This window comes from Seriola lalandi, unplaced genomic scaffold (genome assembly GCF_002814215.2).
Source record: "Seriola lalandi dorsalis isolate HSWRI2012SDOR001 ecotype SW California unplaced genomic scaffold, Sedor1 jcf7180002052129, whole genome shotgun sequence".
NCBI classification, from domain to species: domain Eukaryota; kingdom Metazoa; phylum Chordata; class Actinopteri; order Carangiformes; family Carangidae; genus Seriola; species Seriola lalandi.
Genome location: NW_019522682.1, coordinates 1132479 through 1156962, shown reverse-complemented (window position 1 = coordinate 1156962; position 24484 = coordinate 1132479). Strand labels below are relative to the sequence as shown.

The 24484-nt window shown below is 38.7% G+C and overlaps 1 protein-coding gene across 1 annotated transcript in view; it reads right to left on the bottom strand.

Moving 5' to 3' along the window:
* Nucleotides 1–24484, bottom strand: part of npr2 (natriuretic peptide receptor 2) — a 65529-nt gene that overhangs the window by 27630 nt on the left and 13415 nt on the right. The window contains exons 3-10 of the mRNA XM_023399935.2: nt 22812–22925; nt 22250–22385; nt 19906–20000; nt 15734–15869; nt 12746–12830; nt 4424–4544; nt 3399–3473; nt 2310–2387 (exon numbers count right to left, since the gene is read on the bottom strand). Coding sequence (XP_023255703.1) covers nt 2310–2387; nt 3399–3473; nt 4424–4544; nt 12746–12830; nt 15734–15869; nt 19906–20000; nt 22250–22385; nt 22812–22925 — 840 coding nt within the window. The remainder of the gene's footprint in view (nt 1–2309; nt 2388–3398; nt 3474–4423; nt 4545–12745; nt 12831–15733; nt 15870–19905; nt 20001–22249; nt 22386–22811; nt 22926–24484) is intronic.

The window sequence follows — 24484 nt, the reverse complement described above, 5'->3', positions numbered from 1 at the left end:
GGGGGGTGAGGTGGGGTGGGGGGTTGGGGGGTGTCCATGAGGGGGAGGACAGAGAGCGCTGGAAGACAAGTGGTTAAGTTTCCACTGGCAGATCCGTCTCTTCCCCCATCTGGTTGGCTTTTCATGAGCTGAGGTTTGACAGCCGATCAGGCCCCCGGGGCATCTGAGAAGCTGCCAGCTCAGACAGCAGCCTCTCTCCCATGTGCGCCTTCTGACTGACCGAGAGGCCACAGAGGCATCCGAGAAGCCCGGACCCCTCTCCTCCGAGGGGGGGCTGCAGCTCACTCAAAGAAAGGGACCAAAAATACAGAGTTGAAAATTTGAGTAGAGAAAGTTGAATATTAAAAGATGCTTAAAGTGAGGAAATGGCCAAAAATCTTCCCCATGAGCATCCGTCTTGTTCATGAGTGCCTGTGTAATTTCAAAATTAGGGGTTTCCTTGTGCCACACTGTGTTTCCATCACCAAACCACATAAATTGTTTGTCCCTCAGCTTCCTTATAGCTCTCTCTTAAATATTTTCCAGCCAGGGGGACCTCTTCTTCGGCAGCTGCTGTCGCTGATGTTGAAGAGACAGTTTAAGGACGGTAATTCTTTGCTGGAAGCGCTCGAGTAACAAGTGGCATCCTGCAATGGAACTGGTCACAACCTCCGTTTGGGTATGCTAACAAGGAGCCAGGTTCCACTTCTTGCGTTCAGTTCCAAAGAATAAAAAATAAAGCTTTTACTGTCCTACTGAGTCAGAAAAAAACTGATTCTCAGCCAATATGCTGAAATAGTTCCACTTTTTAGGAGCCTGTTTTGTAGCAGACAGAGCGATGGAACCTTGTATGAAGGTCTTTCTCATGTAGTCGTAACAAGTGGAATAACGTCAGTTCATGGTTGTTTTATTTCAGAGAGACAATAAACGATTTGATGAGTAGAACTCTTTTTTTTTTTCTTTACAATTCACCCCAAGGTTCCAGTGGACTTTCTTCAGACCGAGGCCACTGAAAACTCTCAGAAACAGCTCAAGCCAATGGAGAAACGCAAGAATTTAGGCTTGTTTTTCTGAAGGAAAAAAAAGACTAAAAATAAAAGTAGAATGTAGAGTCTGTATCACTACAAACAAAAATACAAAAGTGTTGGAACAAAGACGTTTCTATTTTGAAAGTTTTACCAGGAGCAAAGCTAAAAGGTTTTGTCCTGTGGGTTCCACTTAAGGACAGACCGTGAAATCATTAAAATCAGGGGTTTGTCCTCTGCAGAGCATGAATTAGCTCAACAAATTTACCTGTATTCCTTTTAAATGTTTATATTTCTTTCTGCAAGCAGAACTTCCACCTTACTTCGGCTCAAGAGGAGTGCTAAATATCCGGGTTCATCCTCTCGGGACCAAGAATATTCACGACAGTTTGGCCCTTTAAGAAGGTTTACTCTTCTTTTACCTATGTTTTGGGCTCCACCAACTCACCATTTTGTGCTGGGCAGGTCGTGTACAGTAGATTTCAAAGGTTTTTAGCTGAAAATATCTGCCTACTGTTGCAGGAAACAACTCAGTAAAGGTGTGGGCCATGAAAGCACAACAATGAGCTGAAAGACGCTAAAACACTTTGTATTTCTGACCTACTAAAGTCATTCTGTACAAGGGTGAATGCTCATGTCAGCTGAAAAAGCACTTCTCAAAGTTGCTACCAAGGGTGAATGTACATCTACTGTCATGGCAGCTAAACTACTGTGCTGTACATACTTTTAATTTACTGTTTTTAAGTCATCTTATCAGGTTAGACACTTACACACACACACTGTATTATTTATTACTGTTTAACCACTAAAAATCAAAAAGTTATTATATTATGTTAGTACCAGTCGTCTGGCCAAATTCTCCACTTGTACAAAAGAAACATTAAAATCTAATGGGCAGATTACATTTGCTTATTTAAAGCTGCAATATTCATTATTTGGATTTTGGGGAATAGAGGATCACATGACGAAGATGTGTTTGTGTAGTGATACACACACAGATAATTATCGTCCAACTGTGCAGTTCCATTCAGATATAAAGCATGAAGCCAATCTGATTAATGCCTTATGAGAAATTGGAAGTGTATTATTGAAGTGCAGACCAGTGAAATTATACTAAAACTGGGCTAATTTGTTCTCTTCTCTTAAATGCAATTAAAAGCAGTGCAGCTGCTTTTGCCTTGTTGAAATTTAATACAAATTGGTCCGAAGATAGAGTGTCATATATTGTACAAATTGGACTGCTCTCATTTGTGATTGGGCTATATAAATGAAATTGATGTGACTTGATCAATACTGAACGCTTACATGTTTGAGTTCCAGTAAAACCTGTCTGGTCAGCTCGATCCTCTTCTTGTTGACATGCTTGATGGCCACCAGGTTCCCCTGCGTGCAACACAAGAACAGACAGAGGGATCAATCCAATGTTAGAGACAGCACTGATGCAGAGTTCACTACAACGAGGACGCACTTTTGACTGGATGTCAATAAGGCGGGAAAAACGACAACAGAAACACACAGATTATAAAAGAAGTACAAATATGGATAATGAAAGTGGAGAGAGGAAATCCAACAGCCTTCAGAGGAGAGAACTGCACCTCGCACTTTATCCCTACAGGTACATTTGGGGCCTGTTTCAGTCTGCTGCTGGAGAGGAACTCTATCTGTCACTTTCATTATGTGAGGATCAGTTAAACAAAGGAGCTGAAGTGAATTCCTCAGAGCCAAACATGTGACAGACCGGTAACTCGTGTGAGTCCATGTGAGCGCTTTTAAGTTTTATTCAATATGAAATACACAGATAGGAGCTGACCATGACTGCATGTCAGATACATCTAGTGTCTGAATGCTGTATGAAAAAGCAATTCATTTCAGAGTTTATCTTCCAGTATTCACAGGTTGTTAAGGCACCTCTCTGTTTGTTCTTTGGCTTCAGATTCAATCATCGCTGGCCTGTATTGAAATTGAGAAGCGTATCAGCACCTACGATGGTGCACGAGACCTTCAAGCTGTACCGTGACATCAGCATTCATATAAAACCCACATCATGCAGCTTCAAACAAAGACAGCTATCTCATTATTCAGCAGCTTCTTTATGTCACATTTCCTCACACCTCCTCCATCTTAAACGGATAAATCAGCAGCGGCAACAACTTGATGGTTATGTCCAGACTGCGAGGCGGGAGTGTAGAAACAGAGAGAGAGAGAGAGAGAGAAAAAAAAAAGAAGAAAATTGACACATTCTGCAGCTCACATTAAAACCAACTACCTCAATGCGCCCACACTCTCTCTTTCTCTCTGCTCTGCGGCTCTCCGGCTTTCTCCGCGAGTGTGCACATGTGTGGGTGGGAAAGGAGTGCGCAGGAGTTGAAAATGTCAGAACTCACTAAGCCTTACCTTAAAATAGCCTGTTTTTGCAAATAGCTGATATTTTCCATGGGCAGTTATCAAGGAGCCGTAGCTGGAGCCTCTCTGAGAAAGTGGAAAGGAGTAGCGAGAAGAAAAAAAAAAACTGTCAGTTAGATGAGAGAAAAGAGGATTAAATCTTGGTCATTTAAGAAGAAGCTTCCACTTCATTGCAGCTTAGATTCCCCCCCAAAAAAAGGGCTCATCCACTGACATACATAGAGCACTTTCCTCTGTGCAACGTGAAATTGACTTTCGCTTGTATTTGAGAAAATAAAGCGTTTTCAGTTTTCACAACACCAACTGGAGTCCTTGGGCGAATGTCTGTAGTGCACACAGAGTGAACAAAAATCAAGTGGGCGCACTGCAGACTAACAGCCAGCACAGTCAACTACGCATTTGTATAGAATGCAAATATTGGCAACACATGGCACACTGGAAAATACATTGGTCTGGAAATTTACTGTGTTTTCCACACACACACACACACACACACACACACACACACACACACACACACACACACACACACACACACACACACACGCGCGCACGCACACACTCTCACACAAATTATCCCAGGAATTGCACTGGAAACCAGTAATGAAAAAGGTGTGTGCATGTGCTTTTCATGAACGCTTGCACGTGTGGGACGAATCACAACCCAGAGGAGATGCATTTCTACGAAAAACCGCACACTGCATTTTAATACACGGCACACAGCGTGTAAACAGGGTGAAGCTCTGCACTTCAAACAGGTCAAATTAGCATTTCTGATTCCCGGTGGGTCCGATTTTACAGCAGCAACATCTCGAGACGGATAATGAGTATGAATGGAAGCTGTCGACACATGTGTTAAGTCTTTACCAATGTGACCTGCCAGATGAACAACAACACGGGAGGCTGCGCCAGCAACACTGACGGCATAACAGACGGTATAAAGCTCAGAATAATTAAGAACTTTTCAGGGCTTTGCCACAGTGTAAGTACATAAAGTGCTTGAGAAGATGATCCACCTGTGAGAGGGTGAGGCGACTACCGGCTCGTTTGTGGTATTTATTGGGGCTCTCGAACTGAAGGTCCTCCCACCGGATCCTCCACAGCATTCCAGCCAGCTCTTTCTCCAGCTTCAGTTTCCTGCAGAAAAGAAAAACCAGGTGGTGAAATCAACAAGGACGGCGGTGCAAAGACCAGAGGAACAATCTCACATATAGAGCTCTGGGTTGAGCGTGTAGCAGAGGCTGTAAGCTGATGTTTTTTACTACAGCTGTGAATCTGGAGCTAAATAAATTAATAAAACTCCATCAGAGACAAGGTGGTCTGTTGACTCACAGGTTTTACTTTGAGGAATTAGTTCATGAGGTTTAAACCAACATAGAGTTCATCTGGCAAGTCACCTTCAACAGAGAGCCAATCACTCAATTTGCGTAGATTCATTCGATCTCCATCTTTACTGGAGGAACTTCCTGAGATACTGGTCTCAGGTCTGATCGCAGACCGCTTCATGTCCAGCGTTTCCTAATAGTTACAGGGAATTCAGAAAGTCTTCTGACCCTTTCACGTTTTTCACACGTTGTTATGCTAAAATAAAAGATATACCTTTTTTTTCCCTCATTAATCTACACTCAATACCCCGTAATTACAAAGTGAAAACAATCTTAGAATTTTTTGTAAAATTATCAAGAAGGAAAAACTGAAATATCACACTGACGTAAGTATTTAGATCTTTTGCTATGACAATTGATCTTGATAATCTTTAATATGTTTCTGCACCTTGACGGGAATCCGCCGGTGGTAAATTTAGCTGATGATTTGGAAAGACACACACCTGTCTTTATTAGATCTCACAGCTGACAATGCATATGAGAGCAAAAACCAACCAAATTTCTGCTGCACTGAAGGTTCCCCAGAGCACAGTGGCCTCCAGAAGGACCAGAGAGGGGACCAAGAACCTGATGGTCCCTCTGGCTGAGCTCCAGAGAGCCCGTGTAGAGATGGGAGAAACTTCCAGAAGGACATGTGTTGATGCATGCAGGCTTGCGTGTTTGTGTTTTATTAGATTTTAACTTCACTGGTGCAGATGCTTATTGAACTTTGGTGAAGAGGAAAACAACTTTTTCAGGTGACACAAAGGGCTCCTTCTTTCAAACACATACTGAAATACACAACAACATGTCACCAAAGTAAAGACCATATTGGGATTTAGTGAAATCAACTGATCTGTAGTCAGTAAATTGTATGTGTATGTAAATAAAAAATGTTAGTCAAAAAGCCATATTAATATAATAACAAAACCACTTTTGACCTTTAAGAAAAACTTTAAATCACATTTGTGACTTGAAATGTTGGTGAGTTGACTGGATGTCCTGCTGAGCATCCACTGAAGTTGTTAAACTGAGGTTCTCATATCTCCCTGCATGCACTGCGTTTGAGGTAAAAGTAGAGAAAACCTTCTGTCTTCTACTTTACATAAAGATACGCGGATGGAGACTTGTTCTGATGACTCATGGGTCTTTTCTTCTGTGTAAAATGAAATAAAAAAACAAAGATAACTATGATGAAGATTAGAGTCCACTTCAATTCTCACTCCCACTCTCTTTATTTTTAACAAACTCAGTGAGAGCGGACTCAGATGTTCTAACCTTATTTCAGTTCTAACACTGGTCCAAAAATAACTCCCAACTCAAAAACTGTTAAGAGTTATTGATCCTTAAAACTTGAAGGAGTAATGTAACTGGAACACTGAAACATACATCTGTATGATTGGAGAGTTATGGATTGGACTTAATGTTTTGAATGTTATTTATAGTGTTGTACGGTTGCTTTGGCTCAGTTTTCATAACAGAGATCCAAAGAGCAAAACTCTCTCACAAAATGCTGTAATTTTTATCTGAGGCTCAATATCACATAACTAAAACAGCAACTGAGGCGTCATAAAACATGTTTATCAGAGAATCAGAACACTGCATCAGTGAGCTTTAATCACTGTTGCATTGAAAATAAAATGGTCATTATCAAGAGCTGCTGTCAGACAGTGACTAATAATCATCACAATGGTGTTTGCAATAGTCATTGCCTCGAAGATTATAAGGAAAACAAGGAAAAGCAAGGAGGGGAGACAAGCAGCAAGGAAATTAAATGTACACACACGTCAGTATTTATAATCATGTAGAAACAAGACTCTGAACGACATAGGCATTGAAATTCAGCTCACCTTCATAATGTTCTTAAAATATGTAGGTATTTGCAAATACAGTGATTTAGCGGTGTTCATTTCTAGGAGAAACCATTAGACTAATATGAAGTGGCCATTTTCTGCCGAATGAGAATGTGACTGTTTTGCAGCATTGTATATAAAGACATTTTTCTTTGTTTAAAAGTAAAAATATGGGAGGTTAGTCTGACCCTGTGTATTAACAGCATATTGAAACCCTCTGGTGAAAACTGATCCAATGGTCAAATAATGAAATAAACATGCTCAGTGAAGATTAATGTTTTATAATTACTCATGAACAAATTCTACACGAACTATACAGTAGATTATTATTTCTCTTATCACAATTTTAAGGAAATTTGTGTTTTTATTTTAATATTTAATGTGTTATTTTATACTGAACAAACATATTAATGCAGCATTTTTGTTTATACTCACATTTTTCATTAGTTGAAATAAAAGATCATAGATTTTTTCTACACACAGAGAGAGAGAGAGAGAGAGAGAGAGAGAGAGAGAGAGAGAGAGAGAGAGAGAGGGCTTAATTCCCTTGAATTTTGTTCATAAATGTGTTTGAATCTGTGTTAGTGAGCACTTCTCCTTTGCCAAGATAATCCATCCACAGGTGTGGCATATCAAATCACTGATTACACAGCATGATTACTGCACAGGTGTGCCTTGGGCTGATCACAATAAAAGGCCACTTTAAAATGTGCAGTTTCATCACACTTGTTGAGAGAGCTTGCACTTGGCATGTTTAATGTCCACCAGAGCTGTTGCCTGGGAAACCAATGGTCATTTACAACCATAAACCGTCTCCAATGTTTGTGGAAACATGAAACCTGGGAGCAAAAACAAAAGCATTTTTGTTCAGTGTTATTTTACATTACACTTTGTCGTGTTGTTTTGTTGCATTTTGTTACATTGGGTCGCGTTGCTGCGTCGCCACATTGCATCACGTTGCATCATACAGAAGCATTTAATGCATTCACTTTAGAAAAAAAAATCTGCTTTCTCAAGTAAATGCATTAGCTTCCATAGCATCACATTGCATCATTGCGTTGCATTGTTACGACACAGTCCTTTACACTGTGTTATTGCATTAAGCCGCTGCGTTAAGTTACACTCTGTTGTGTCCTATATGATGTTATCTTATGTTATTATATTAAGTTAGGTCACATAATTATGTTACGATAGATACCGTTACTTTTGGTTACATTACATTACGTGTTATGTGATGTTGTCTAGGTTGCGTTATGTTGTGTTGTGGTAGGTTCTGTTAAATTTTGTTAGATTAATTTACATGATGTTATGCTTAGTGTTTTTACAGTGTAAATAGGTTGCTGAGTAAAGCTGTTGTGGCTCGTTGATCCAGGTGTCTCCTTTGGCCCAGTCAGTCTAATGATTCAAATGCGTCAATATAATTATGTCCATCATTCACTCAGTATCACCCTGATCACTTCTGTCTCCTATGTGGTGCATAATGACAGATGGATAAAAGCAGACATGACTAGAAACTCTTTCCACAGTCTTAAACTGCCTCCAAATATCAGCAGAGTCTAACCACGTTAATTAATCTAGTAATTTACATGTCAGTGATATTTTTGACATGTTTTGAGTGTTATTTCTGAGCATCAGTCTGACTGGCAAACACCAAGAACCACAGAGGGGAAGAGGCATTCCAGTGAATCAACACATCTGGGGCAAATCTCAGAGGAGCTGCTGTTTCTTAACACTTAATGATTAACAACAGAAACACATTCAAAAATAAAACTATTAGTCCAGGGTTGTGAAAACCTGAGTTGTTTTTTTTGTTTGTTTTTTTGGGTAGGGAGGAGGAATTTCATTTTCAGTTTGAAACACTGAGAAATGAAAAAGGAGCAGAGCCCACGCATTCCAATCCAATCTAAAAGGTGTAAAACACTTCCAGATGGCTGCAGGAAATTATTGCAGTGTTTGCATATCGCAGTGTTTTAGCCTTTCCCCGAACCATCCCAGCTGGCCCCAAAAAGTGGCCCGTTTATTTCCTTTCTTTCCTTTTTTTTCACCAGGACAAACTGTGTAGGTGGACCCAGAAACTTAAAGGGGATTCTGATGCTTGTTTGTGTCCGCAAATACTCCAGACCCTGCCTATGTGAAACCATTTTCAGGACAGGAAACACCATTAAACCACCGGTGCCCTCCAGCCCCATCCACCACCACCAAAAAAAAAAAAGGTATTTTTCTATTTAAAGAGCCTCGTTTAGAGACCTCTGGCAGCCAGAGGGGCAAAGTGTGGGGCTCCACACTGGGCCTATTGTTTCATAACTCCCATATGTGAATACCTCTGCTGGACCAACCCCTCCATTAAAACAACAGAGCCACTGCTGCTCTGCTCAACATCCCCTCACACTGCTGCTGCACACCAGACGCCCAAATCAGATGAGAGGGGCCGACCGTCCACCTGGTGAAATCTACTGAGCGCTGCGGGATGATATTCAACAGTAGCTCGATCAAAAATGAGCATTACTTCAGTTTCACAATTTTGCATTTGTGCACTGCAAAAAAAAAAAAAAGAAGTCTAATGTGTGAGTAAATAATCTGTTTCTCATAGAAATCAGCTTGTTTCAACAATATTGCACCCGAGCAGTGATTTACCGTATTCCATCTTATTACGCTTTTTCGCATTTCCACTAAATTTCTTAAAACAAGAATTTTTCAAGTTGTATTCTTCTTTTCTTTCTTTTTTTCTTTTTTTAAAGAAAAACAAGAATTGAGGCTAAATTACTTTTTTAAATTCCATTTTCAAATATTTTGCTTAAGTATATATATATGCATATGTTTTTACCATGAAACAATACAAAAAAAACAGACTCAATCCACATGTTGCTTTTTATTAAATTGCATATTCAACAAAATTTTACTATTGTGTACATTTTGCACAGTCAACAGTTTTACATCAGTGGATCAATCTATTACAAAAAAATACTGAACCAGCCACCCATTTGTTATACAAAATACACCAATAATTTAAAAGTATAGATTACTCATCTCATTACAGATTAAATATGGATTTCTCATCCTTTTCTGCCTGTGAAATAGATTTAAATCCCAAAATGTACCCCAAAGAGATTTAATTAATCTGAGTATAAAATCTTTTCTTATATGTATCAAAAAACGTAAGCAGCAGCAAATATATAATTAATAGAAACGATAATAAATTCTCTGTTTAATTCTTGTCTTTAAAAAAATATTAAATAAATATAAATTTATCTTTGCAACCCTATCAAGCGACCCCAAGCTTGAGAAACTTGTAGACTGATTGATCTGAGAATAACTTTCAACAGTGACAAAACTCCAAAGTGTTTTAGTGGTGTTTATGTAAGGCAAAGTAGTGAACATGGAGGCCTTTCAGCAGCTGGTTGATCTTTGAGACGGTTGTAAAAAGCTCTGCTGTCTGCCTCGCTGTCCATCAGCAAAGTTCCACTGGTGTCTGCATAAACAGGAAGCGATTTGTTAGCCTTTGGTATCAAACAGAGCCGTCACAGAGAACACCCCCCCCCCCCCCCCCCCCCCAGGTTTAAATTTGCAGTTGCATGGCTCTGGAGTGAATGAAGTCGACTCAAAATCCAATAAAAGACAACATGTTTGGGTCCGTGAGAAATGGCTTTCCATGTATAAAACTGTCATTGATGTAAATGATAGATATAAATATAGACTGGGGCAGAGAGTGCAAAACTGCAGTTCAGGACCAAAAATGCATCACAGAGATAGATACTTGTGCTATAAATCACCAAATGTTTCTCTTGGATCTCAGATTTTAAAAAGAAAAAAGAAAAAAGAAAAAAAAGAACAGCATGTTTCACTAAACTTACCGGCCGAGAGGCTAGCTGCTCAGGAAACCGTGCTGTGCTTGCTGCCCCGTGAGCTGAAAAAACAGAAAAGAACCTCTTAATGTTTTCAGAATTAAGTGCATGCTCTTTGTTTAATTAATGATCAGGTAGTTATTTGATATTAAACATGATTAACTCAGATTCAGGTTTAATGGATTTACCTCAGGTGGATAGCCGCTCCTCCATCTTTCTTCCACTATTCGTCTGATCAAAATCCATTCTGATTGGCTGGTGATTAACACTTTTTTGTGTTAATAGTCAGTATTAGTAAAGTGATCAGATTACCGCTGTGATTTGTTAGTTAAAATCAGCTCCTCTTTACTTGAAAATCATTGTGTTTACTGGTCGTGAACATAATTAACGTGTAGAAGGAGAAAACTTTGAAGAAGCGATGATGAAAGAGGGAAAATAAACATTAATTTTCTTTCATTGCATGCAGATTTTTACCAATGACATTAAGCAGAATTTAGTAATCTTCCAGTAGCTTGATTGCTTAGAGCATGCATGATTAACTTGTTGTGTAATTAAATGAGGCTCAATCTAATTCTCAGAATAATTTCCACAAACATGTCGACTGAGACACTAACATTTCCATTCAAACTGATTTCTACAGCTGAATAGAAATGATGTGGCGGGTTTTTACCTCAAACATACACAGCTGCACGTGGCAGCAATTAACCGTTAAACACCATCACTTGTCTAAATACTTAATTACATATCATTGAATCCAGTTTATTTTTAACTTCTCGCACACACACAGAGTCTGTAGGATCTGTAGCATCTCTAATGCCAGCTACAGTATGGCGTACCTGACACTGTTCTTGCTGCTCAGTCCTTGAAATAAGTTGAAATAAACTCAATAAAATAAACTCATCTATTTTGCTGATTTCACTGACCATCTCCAGATTTTTTGGAATCAACAAAAGATACACCGCAAAACATCTTCATCTTATCATATCGTGTTATTTTTGTCTGCTGTAGAGTCATAAAAGTATAAAAAAAAACAAAAGTCAGTCATAAAAGTCAAATGGAAAAAATCTGCCAGAGCAGTAAGTTATTTAACCAACTTGTTTCAAGGCTGTAGCCTGGATTTTAGAAACACTGAGGTCATGAGTGCAAATTCCTCCAGCGTGACCCCAACCCACCCCCAACAAAACGTTTTACTCCACACCAAGACTTTTATATTCTCCACACGTTATTTTTATTCTTTTAACTCTTCAGTGAGGTTTTGGATAAATTTAATGTCACTACATGTTTGTCTAGATGCCGTTTCAAAGAATGATCAATCCTACTTGGAGGAAAAACAAAAAACAAAACAAAGTATATTTTTGCCAACAGTTCAACTGAAAGATACTGAAAAACAAACTTTTCTTTTTTTTTTGTGATTGTAGAACGTAAACATGATGTTGAAATCCCCAAAATTCCCAGAAACAATGTTGACCTCATCCACACAGTGAACAGCCACAGTCAAGACAACCTTATTTTATTCATATAACCTAAAATCACATCACAGCGTACAACAGTCGCTATCCTACATAAGGGAAAACTCCATCAAAGTTGATTTATATTGGAAGCACATTAAAAATGATTTTACCACAGTGGCAGATGTTTTCAATTGTACAATTTAGTACTTAGTTTTAGACTGAAATGACTTCACTGGATTGAGATTTTTGCTGTGTAAAGGTTTGTTTTGCGGTGTAAGAAACACAGGTTTGTTTTTAAATTGAAAACCAGGCATCTTTGCGCTCTTCTAACAGGATTTTAAAGACTTTTATAAGCCAAAAGACTTATAATAACCAACAAGGAAACATGCAGTGCTTTGAGAGTAGTACAAAAATCACAGAGACTGATGTTTTCCACCTGACATCAGCAGTGTGTGGATTATTAAAATAGGAGGCATTTAGCTTTAATCCAGAGCAAAGAAAATAAACTTAATGAACACACTAATGATCATTAAATGAGAATAGCAGTAAGGGTTGTCTGGGGCCAGTATATGAGCTCACTTGGCAGCTTAAACACACTTCACCGCTGCTTTAACGCCGTCACCTGCTGAGCTGTTGCTGTGGCAACAATCGTGTAAATACCACACTGGCACCTATAGCAGCACGACCCATAAATCCTGTTTCAAACATCTCTCTCTCTCTCTCCCTCTCTCCCTCCCTCTCCCTCCCTCCGAGATAGAAAACGTCTGCTGTTTGATGAGCTAAGAGCAGTACAGACAGGAAGCATCAGCTCGCTGAGATCAAACTCACCTGTAAATGAGGAAGCTGGAGATTCCAAAAATGATGAGCGCTAAGCCGGATCCCACAGCTACGATGCCCAGAACTGGCAATTGACCTGGAAACAGGAGATGGATTCTACACTCAGTTGTCTGTCATGCGTTCAACAGATGTCCACATTCATATCTTTCAAAAAGAAAATAAAAAAGTGTGAAAAACACAGCTGTGACTTCCTGGAGAACAGCTGTACCGCTTTAGCAATCTGTCAGCTGTGGACACCAGCAACAAATTCACACAGTTGCACAGATCTGACATTTCTGATTTTTATTTTAAAACCCTGATGGAGACTAATTTTCCCACCAGCTGTAATCACAGGATAAGCTGACACTCATCATAGGGGGAATATCATTTCTTTGTTTGAGAAGATCGAAGTCACCTGCAGTATTTGCATAGCTCGAGCCAAGACATGTTTAGCCTAGCCTAGCATAAAGATTGGAAGGCATGGCAAAAACAGCTAGCCTGCCTCTGTCCAAGGTGAAACAAGAGTCTACGGCCGTGTTAGTGCTGTGTGAGGCTGTAACTAGGCACAGTGGTGCTTTTATCTAAATGACTAGATGCTAACATTTTGACAGCGGCAATGCTAACGTGCTGATGTTTAGCAGGTAAGAAAGCCGAGGCTAATGGGAATGTTATTAATTTCGCAAATTAACCAAAATTCATGGGAGTCCATCCAACAGTTGTTGAGACATTGTACTCAAAACCACAAGTTTCAACCTCATGGTGTCACATGTCACATCCTCTGGGGACATGAGTGTTTCTACAGAATTTCAGAGGCAATCCACTGAGTATGTTGAGGTATTTTAGTCTGGACCAAAGTAGTGGACCAACCAACCAACACTGCCACACAGCTAGCATGGCTAAAAGAAAATGTGCCGACCTCCAGCACCACTACATCTGTCTTTTTTTTTTTTTTTTTTTTTACACATTGTATCTCATTTGTTTAATCCATTCACAAACAGAGATGTAAAATTATGATTTGTGGCTTTAAGGGGTGTTACATGCTGGAACTATTTCTATCCATCCACCCAGCACTTCTGAGCAGCATCTCAGACTAGTATAGCACTGAGCACAGGTCGATGAATTCATGAAATACAATTAACTTCATTGTCAAACCTGCTATGCAGTTTGTAAACTTCATCAGTCTTATCGTTCTCAGTGTTTCTACAGTTTTGTGGAATTAAAACATGAAGGGCAACAAACATTAAGGCAGCAGCTTAACACTAGGAGATAACAACTTGTCTTCTTTGTTGTTGGGGTTGCACAGTTTGATATTACTTGCAGCTTATAATTGATTTTAATAATCCCATTCTCTGGAAAAGAAAACTCATGGTGCTGACAGTGAAACAATGGATAGTATACTGGCCTCTCTGTTTCTTTATTCTGTAGATTAGACACTTTGTGTCCATACATGATGTAAAACTGTTGGTCGACAATATGCTTCTGCAAATTCCAGAGTATTCATTGTGCTTGGTGCTGAAAGCAGTACTCAATAAGGCGACATCCAGGCTCTCAGCTCTGCAAATTATTTGCGGATGGCTTCAGAGTTTGGGACGGAGTCAGATTTATTGCTCCTCCACTCATTATCCGTCCTTCTTGCCAAAATACATTCATAATTGCAGTGGTTTTCCTTCACAGTTTATCATCTGTGACATTTCCCTCTGAAACTGTCACTGTTCATACACCAAAGGCCATTTTTAACACTTATCTTTCACACTGCTTATTATTCGAGCAAATATTACACTTGAGGATTTGCTCTTTCAACTCATTGAGGCAAAAGGCTGGGATGAAATTGATGATAAAAATAAAACAAATATACCCACGCACGATTGACACAAAAATGTCACAGACCCTGTAGGGATTGTAGTGATAATATAAACAAAGTGTGAGTGCCCTGTCTTACTCTAAGTCAAAAATATATCATTAAAAGGTACTGTATGTAACATCCAGAATCCTTGCTAATAATCACACCGGTGGCCGTGTCAGTGAACTGCAGTCAGCGTCATGTTGCTTGTGCTCGCTCACGTGTTCGCTGTTTGCCTCGCTTTCTCCGAGATAAGCAATGTCAGCCTAGCTAAATTTGTTGGATGATGGTTAGTGAACAAGACAGAATATTATAAATAAGATGTGTTGCCACACTTCATTACTGACATGATATAGACTGGAGATAATACACATGAATCTACAAAGTAACAGGTTCTAAAGAACAGACGTTTTGTGCCGAGAGCGAGTTGTTTGTTGAGGTTAGCGGGCTTCATTTCTAACATTAGCTAATGATGCACACTGTTGGTGCTGCAGGGGAGTGGAAGAGAGGTATTGAGATCAGTTACTCAGAAGCAAGCATTAACGTCACATCCTTTGGATTTTCCAAGAAATACTTCCCAGAAAGTCCTCTAAATCAGCCTATAGGTTGTTAGGAAACCAAGAAAGTCTCATTTATAGTTACATTACAATCTGTTCACACATTGGCAATAAGAATACATGTAAACTGCTTCACATTCTTAGCAAAATGAAAACTTCTGGCCCAACCTTGTCCTCAGCCCGAGTCTGGCCCACATACTTCCACATCTGGGCAGATTCAAGCTGTTATTCTCCGGTACTGGCTGAAAGCCAAAAGATTTTCTATGTGTGTGCCAGAATTGGTCCAGATGTGGAAGTAGCATCTGACAGTCATGCTGTATATGGGCCGTGGATATACTCGATCAGAAGAAAACAAAGATGTTACCCAAGTATGGCCCGGATTTATTTTTGGTATCTGGGTTAAGTGTGGGACAATTTCACATGATGTCAATTTTGTGCATGAACTTCCTTGTAACAAATATTTTCATGCCATTTCCAAGCACAGGTCAGTGAACCTTATGTTGCTTGTTTAAAAAATACTTCACTTCAGAAACAGACGGACTAAAATCATCTGTAGGCAGATTAAACTCTGAACAGTGTCCTGTTGAGACAGAGTGGTCATACCATCATTGCAGGAGGGGTCGTCAGTGGAAAACACACATGGGGGGTTATCCAGCGGTGGGCCCCCGCTCGGCCAGTGGATCTTCTCTGTCTGGGACCAAATGATCTCTTTCATGGTTCCATTGTAGTACGCAACAATCTGCAAACACAAAGGAATTCACTGATTAAAATGGACGAAAATAAAAAATATTATAGCAATTTCTAATTTCATTGTCAATGCAATCTCTCACTGAAGGTTTCTAAGTTAACATGAGACCGTCTTGCAATGGGATCACACCAGCCATGACGCCCTTCAACATGTTGACATTCTGACCCATGAGTACTCATTATTACCAGCCGTAACAGCGGGGTTGGTATTGTTTTCACCTTGTGAGTCTGTGTGTGTCATCATGCCAAAATGTGGTCCTGGAGACAGCTACTGTAGCGGGAACTAACACAGGCAGTTTTGAGTAATTTGGCAGGTGTGTATGTGTCTGTGGACGTGTTTTGTTACAACAATAGCGTCACACAACCGTGTAAGATACAGTCACAAAACTTTTCCGGTACATTTGCGTACAATTTGAGACAAAAAGACGTCACACTATTCCTTTAAGACACGGCATTAATTTGCCAATACTTTTCAAAATTCCAGTGAGTTAATTATCTTTTTACCTTAAAATATTGTCTTGTAATCACTATTTTTAGACTTAATTAATTGCCCCAAGAATATGTGTGTTATGTGTGTGTGACTTAAATTCAAGGCAAAATTCAATCATGACCTTTTGATAACAAGCTTAAAAAACTATATGTCAATATAATCAATGAGCTCAGAGTGACGATATTTTTATTTCTTAAGACAATGAGATAATTAAGTTGTGATCTCACAGTAACAGGGCTAAAAAATATTCACCTCAGTAGTTAAGTAGAACAGAGGATGGTATATAGTTTTATTCTATCGGCATTAATGTTTATTTAAGAGTTACATTAGGTGTTCAACAGAAAAACTATTTCTTGTCCTGTTCTGTTCTTGTTCTGTTTCTGTGACCTATGATTAAAACATATAAGCTAATCAGGAGTTACATCTTCACAAGCAAAGTTTGTTGCGTGTGTGTGAGAGCTTTATTTTGACGGTGCAGCTTCCTGAGCAGCATCTGTTGTCCTGATGTGAAACATGATTCTTTCTCACTAGCCGGAGGAGTTGTGTCTGTCCCCTCTGCTCAGACCTTGAAGGCTGTCACCCCCACAGAGGGTCATCAAAACAATGCAGAATTTGACGGGTGGAGGGGCAGAGGCTGTGCAGTCTGAAATAGCGCCGGTATTTCAGTTCAGGGGATGTGTTTACCACAGTCTGCGCCCAAAAACTCTCCTCCAACAATTCACTCCATCTTGTGTTCACTCGTTAAACCTTGAATACTTTTTAGGCTGAAAGCAGAACAATTTAGCTTATTTTCAGTGCAGCTAAAAAAAATGTATTGAGAATAGATAAACGTAAGAGTAAATATATGTTGAAAACATGGAATATACACAATGCGGACAAACGTTTGTCATAATGAAATTAGAATTGGAAACACATTACAGCCTGTTTACAGGTGTTGGGGAGCACTACAGCATGAATGTGTGGAATAAAAAAAGACAATGAACTGTCCATCTTGAATCTCACAGTGTTATAGATGTGCAATGCTAAATCAGCAGTGTAGTAGTAAGATGTCTCCTCACGAGTCCAAACCATGACAACAGAACCAAGTGTACAGTGAAACACCGTAGTGATGTAGGTTAATTCTTGTCCTCAAAAAATAAGATTTGTAAACTGAGTTTAAGATCACATCATTATGCGTAAAAGGCATAAACAAACACTACAGTTATCCAGAGAATAAGTGCTTACAGCAAAGTAAGATATATCTTGAATACGATCTTTTTTAAACATATGAAGCCGTCCATCACAATGAATCAGCCTGAGCCATTTTGATGGATGCATATTCTGTTTTGAAAGTGAAGTCCATATATCGTCATCTACACAACACGTTCCACAGTCTGAGGTCCCGAAAGCTAAAACCGTTCTGTGATGTTTTCAACCAGGCTACAGGCAACTCAGGTCAATCATCACATGAATCAACCAATTAAAAGCTGAGGATAAATGAGACCAGGAAGTCACGCTGACAGCCTCTGAGGACTGCTATGAAATTCTAACTGAAGTCAAATGCCGATAACCCACTTCTTCTACCCTCACAGCAAAAATTAAAAAAAACACAGGACAACACTGGTTCACGGCAGTGTTTGCAGAGCACAAAATACACAAATATTTTCATTGGACTGTGAGGGAAATTTGAGGTTTTATGCATCTTATCATTAGAGAACTCAGGACTGCAGAATATCTCCCAAATAGTAATATCATTTGCCTTCCTTGTATCAACAACCAAACAGAAGTAATGGCTTAAGTTTTAAACTACGCAACACAATTTTAATAAAATTCTCATAAAAACAATTAGAAACACAACCTTATAGAGACTAAAAATTATTCCTTTAAAAGCTCCAAGTAAAAGGTTCCTAGTGAGAAAGCTGACAACAAAGACTGTTTTGGAGTCAATTACACAATAATGTTACATATTATTAATTCGTATATAACCATTATAGCAGTTATCGGCAGTGACATGCTTGCAACTCTTTTCTTTCTTAAACTTACCACATACAAATAATAAAGAGCAGTACATAAAGACAGAACAGCAAAATATGTCACAAAGAAAATCTACAATTACTCCTCATTTAATGATCAGTCCAGTTTATTCCCTACAAAAAGAAACTTCCCTGTGTCAAATCAGGTAATAATCTGATCATAAGACAGCAAGTCCACCACCGAAGCTTGGTACCAGACCTTACCTTCTGTGGTAACAAGAACTGACAGCTGGCTTCGTCAGATTTTTAGTCTTGTTCATGTATTATATGATTAGATACTTCCTGATTTAGTCAAGATTTTAGACTATTTTATTGTGACAAAGTTCATCAGCAGTTGATTTTATACATATATAAAATTCTGGACAACAAGAAAGGATTTTTGTATGGCATATGATCAGACGACAAAGTTTAACATTTGAGATCTCATATTAAAAATATTAATAAAATACTATTTAAAAAAACATCAAGAATGAGGCTGACATGGTAAAAATAGGTCAACTGAGTCCCTCACTCCCTCATTTGCCTATCAGCTCAGTCCATGCCTAAAATCAGCTTATAAACTGCCCCGACTCTCTGTGACAATCTGTGTGCCCTTGGGTGCATTGAACTTAAATCTTAATGTCGAAAATGTGGTTAATGATTGCGCTCTCTGGCATTTATGAAGATTCAGTCCAATAAAGTCTTATCAGAGATTTCAGCCAACATCTCTACTGCAGATCTAAAACAAACATCACCTCTTCTCATGGATGAGACTACGACAGATAGAGGGGTGTGTGATCGCTAGCAACAGCAAAAAAACTATTCCTTTAAAGGAATGTGATGTGATGTAATGAGTCAGCATTTTTGCACCTCCAGTTCCCTCACCCCAAAGTTGATGGGGTATTTGAATGGGCTTTTGGTTAGATGCCAGAAATAAGGTCTGTGGTTAATACAAACTCAAGACATTTTCACATTTTATTCTACAACATAAAATGTGTGAGTAAATACCCCAGTCGTGAAGCTTTTACGTGTTTTACAGTTGCTAACAAGGAGCTAAATAAGACTGGAGGTTAAACATCATCACACCGAGCACGAAAACCGATCTACTCACCAGTCCACCTTTATAGACTTGTTGTGTTTAGACTCGCGCTCTTGCAAATTATTCCAAACTTTGTAAGAGAAAAGGCTTTTATAGAAGAGGTAAGCGCAAATTCATGCAAATGTGGTGTAGTTTGATTATAGTCTAACATTCGGTTTTTACATCTGGCAATTGTACTGAGGCATCAAAAATCAAAAAAGTGGTGTTCATTTGTGAAGATTATTGTAATGAAGAAACGTGTCACGGAGCTTATTTTCTGCAATAATCCAAAATCTAGTGGAAAATTCGTTTTGTTGAGGGAACCAGGGTGATCTCTAACTTCTGGGTTGGCTTACAAAAATGTCATCCCTGCAGCACCTATGACTCCCCATATGAACCTCTGCTGATAATCACATACACAATAAATACAAAGCAAATCAACGACAGTAGCAGGAAATGATTTACTCACCCCGTACTCTCCTGTCTCCTGGTCGGTCATCGCCCACAGGTTGACGTCTATATCCCTGGCATTTTTGTGGTCTGTGTTAACAAGTCCCGTCACCCCTAAAAAAAAAGAAAAAAAAAAAAGTAGAAAATACCCACATCAAGAGTGTGATTCAGTGTGTAACGTCACATAGTGTCCCTGAGATGTGTTCATATCATCTGCTCCCATTTAAATTAAGATGATTCAGTATGTGCACACAGGAGTTTTTCTCTGTCATCAGTGTCTGCATTGCAGGGGCTTTTCAAACAGGGACCTTCCCCACTCCATCACAGTGTTACTCTGTTTATAGTCAGCTGAATGAATAAATACAGCAGCAAGCTTCTGGATGAACTTTGCTCTCAGGAACTGTCGCAACTTTTCAAAACAGTTGTTACTCCCAAATAAAACGTACTCCTGAGCTTCTTTTGTTGCATTTCTTCTTTTTTTTTCCTTTTCTTTCAACATCTCCTGCTTGATTTTTGCACACAACACTTTACAATAAAATGAACCCATCTACTGTTTCCTAGACTAGAGAATGGTATATTTGATCCTTAATACAATGTAACCTTTAAGTTGTTAATGTCTGAATGACAATATGAAACGTCTGTCTTAGTTTGAGCAGTTTACGAGTATATGTTCAGGTAGTCGCATGGGACTAACAGTGGAATGGAGCGTCTTCCATGACGAACACAACACAGGTCTTGCACATGGTCAGTAAGTCTGTATCGATGTTGACTCACTGTTGGAGGGTTTTATAACCCACCCACTCCCCACTACTTGGTTTGGGATGGCACTTCATGTGGCGGACCCTCCACACAAACGTGCAAACGGAGTGGAAGTGGGTAGGGAGAGGGTGCAGGGCAGGGGCCGTTATATTTGGATTATTTCCTGTCAGTACAATATTCCTACCATACTGACTTTAAGTGTGTATTAATAAGAAACAGACACCAGAGAAGTTTGTACAACATCACCAGACTTATGTTACCTGAAAAGTGACAGCAAAAATATCTGCAGGATTTTGCAAGTAATCCTTCAAGAGACAGTGTTTGACATTGTTGCAAGCTGGTTCACAAAGTTCCAACACAGATGCATCAATTAGGCTCACGACATTCATTTCTCCTACACTCATGTACTGCACTGTCGAATGGATTCATTCAAAACAGATAATGTGGAAACTCATGATAGTACCACCACCATTTTCAGTATTATCACAATTTACATGTCACATTTTTCAGCTTAGTTTATATCTTGTAAAGAGCTCCATTAGCAGACACCACACTGAGCTTTGTTCTGTCTAGAACAACTGAGTACAACAAAGGTTAAAAAACAGGTGACCTCGAAGCAGAAAAATACATTTGCTGGGTCAGTACTGGATATTTGAAAAGCTCTTGCTTCTATAAAAACAGGTAGCATCAAACATTATCAAAATGTCCACGATAATGAATTGAAAGTTTCCGTTGTTTATCCTAAGCGTGGGCTCTCTTTTCCTTCTTTTCCACTAAAACAAAAAGCAAAACATCCCTCATCAACCCTTTTAAGCTGAAGCTACAAAATTCCATTGTTCTGCTTCTTCCAGTGATGTGAAAGCAGATCTGGCAGGCACCAATATAAACAAGCAAGTGTATGAGCACCCACATCAAGCATCAAATGGACTCTTAACTGAAGTGTTGTGTGATAACTGTTCAATAACACTGTAATTATTGTGTTGAAAGGGCATATTTTAATCGCATTTTGGGTTCAACTGTGTTTTCCAGTGCTGTGCAGCTGTGCCGGTCACTTGGCATCACTGCATGTTTACTGGAGAGCACTGTTCCCTGTACTGATTTATAATGATTTTCAGAGCCAGTGGAGCCTCCTGCATTTACATATAAATCAACATCAAGTTCATATACGTGTATATCCGTGTGTAGCTGCAAGTTTTAATGAGTGAGTATATGTAAAACAGTAAAAAAAAATATAACTAGTTGAGACACTACAGACTTTATATTAGAGAACTAAACTGCTGAATAATCAGGCTATAATAAGTACATAACCCGAGTGGTAGCCTGTATGTGTAATAATATCCTAAACATATGCAATATTATCATGTGCAATGTTACCAATGAGCAATTAAAATGAGTACATGTACTTATTCTGCTTTTATACCCCTCTGCTATTATACTATTTATTGTTTGATTTATACTATTCATTTAGATTGTAATATGACTACTTGTCTGCAAAGTTATGTTTACTATATGTACAACTAGAGATACTTAATTTCGTTGTACACTGTACAATAACAATGAAGGCATTGAACTGAATTGAATTGAATTGAATTGAACTGAATCACCCCAGAAACGGCGGTTCTGCGTCCTCATTGTGATGTTAATGCCATCGTTCTGGGCTCCCCCATCCGCCAAAGTCTCCTCCAAGGCCTTTGCGTACAGCACGAAACCATCATAGAAGCTGCCAGCAATATAGTCCATCTGAAAGAAGAGCGACGAAATTCTGAATAACCAGCAACGGAAATTTATGCAATACACAGGGTTTTGGCTTCGGACCTTAATGATGTAATAAAAAGTTACTTAACATTTCCTTCAGCCAGGGCTAAAAAGCCTGCTTCTATGAAATGATACGATTTTGGCCAATCAAAGTGCCAAATACCAACAAAGAAATTATAACTTCTTTAAAAAATTACAGTTTATTTTAGTTTACTAAAACTCACATACTTAATGGCTGAGATGAAAGCAGTCATAAAAAGTAAAAGTATTAATTGCTAACATTATTGTAAACATCATTCCTCATTAACTGCTTACAATTACACAGCACAGTGGGGATTTTTCTGCACAGAATATCCCATAAAAGATTAAAGAGGTCATGATGCACGGGGGTTTTCATAGGCTATAACTTACCAATGATGGCTCCAAGTGCACACCGAAATCCTTCTTAGCTCTGGCATGGAGTTTCTTTTGGAAGTCTATGTACTCTGGATTATCAGGAGGCCGGTACGTTATGACGAAAACAGACTGGAGGAGACACAGAAACAGATTGAGAAATGTGACCTGAAGATTGAGCATTCAGTGTGTTTGTCTTTTTCAGACTGAACAGGACACTGGAAAATCTTGTGAAAACACATTTTATGAGTTTCATGTTCTGACTGTAATTTTAAATTGCTATCTAACATGTTATTTAGTCTTCTTTTCATCCTTAATGTTTTAGAATTATGCCAACGAAGTATGGCTGAAATACTCTCTCTCTGTTTCATCTTGTTTTATAACTACTAGTCAGTAATGCCAAGACTCCATATGTTAACTTGTGTACAGGCTAACGGTCTAGCAGGCTAGCGTTTTAGCATGCTAACGGTCAAACCAAGGCTAACAGTCATTCCTAAGCTGTTAGCAATTTGTGGCTCAATGCGTTGCAGTATTTCTGCTTATCTCAACTTTCTCATTTGATATCAGAAACAGATACTGTGTGTAAATTACATCAACTGTGCTGTGAAATGACCTTTCACGCAACATAACATTTTCATACGAAAGCTAAGTATGCTAGCCATTGTGAACCCACCCAAATGTGTGTTTACAGTTGCAGTGTCCAAATCTGTTAAGGGAATTTTCTAGATGCTGTTGTCAGTATGAAATAAAATATAAATTACATAAGAAGAAAAAGAAGAAGAAGAATTTACATATATATATAATAAATAAAACAGGAATGTAAAGCACAAGTTATACTGAAGTTACCGGTCTGATTGTATTTCATTGTTTCCAGAAGCAAATGTCAATAGTATAAAATGAAATATACTGACATAATATTCCTCATATACAGAGAGTCAGTGCTAATCAGTGCCTGTCTAACCCAGGCTGTAGCAGATACTAGGCAGCTTTGTGACCCCAAAAGAAAATCACTTAGTTTTCTACCTGTCATGTGATACCAAAGTAGACAGACCCTGCATGCGTGTTCTCAATGTTGTTCTTGTTATCTTAAGATGATATAATGAATTATTCTATTAAAAAATGCATTTTATTCTTAAAGATTCTTATAATATGTTGATTTGTATTAAGCAAATATTTTCAACCTTTTTTAAGATTAGAGCTATGACTTTCACATTGTTTATCGCTGATAAAATGATGAAATCATGTAGACAAAAATGCATGCTGATAAAATCAAACCCATTCTATTGTTTGACTGGATTGTCTTATGAGACACTACTAAATAATTGCTTGCCCTAAAATGTCCAGCTGAAAGAGCGAATGTCAACAATCAATTCTTTCATGATTTGTCATATGGGAAATGTTGGAACCCAACCACAAACTTCTACATGCCACTATCGCTCTGAAGGAAGCTTACTGCCATAATGAGCCCTGAGACAAATTAACGCTTTGCAAGATGAGCAAAACGGACGGCAAAGTTCATTCTTCAGCCAATGTTAGGAGCAGTTCATATTTGGATCAACACATATTGAGATAATGCAAAAGCTGTATAATAGCGATTCATGGTTTCAACACAAAGAAGACCACTTGAATTAGTCATTAAATCTGGTCTCCAATCTTCAAATTGCTTTTTTCTTAAAATAAATCCACCCCTT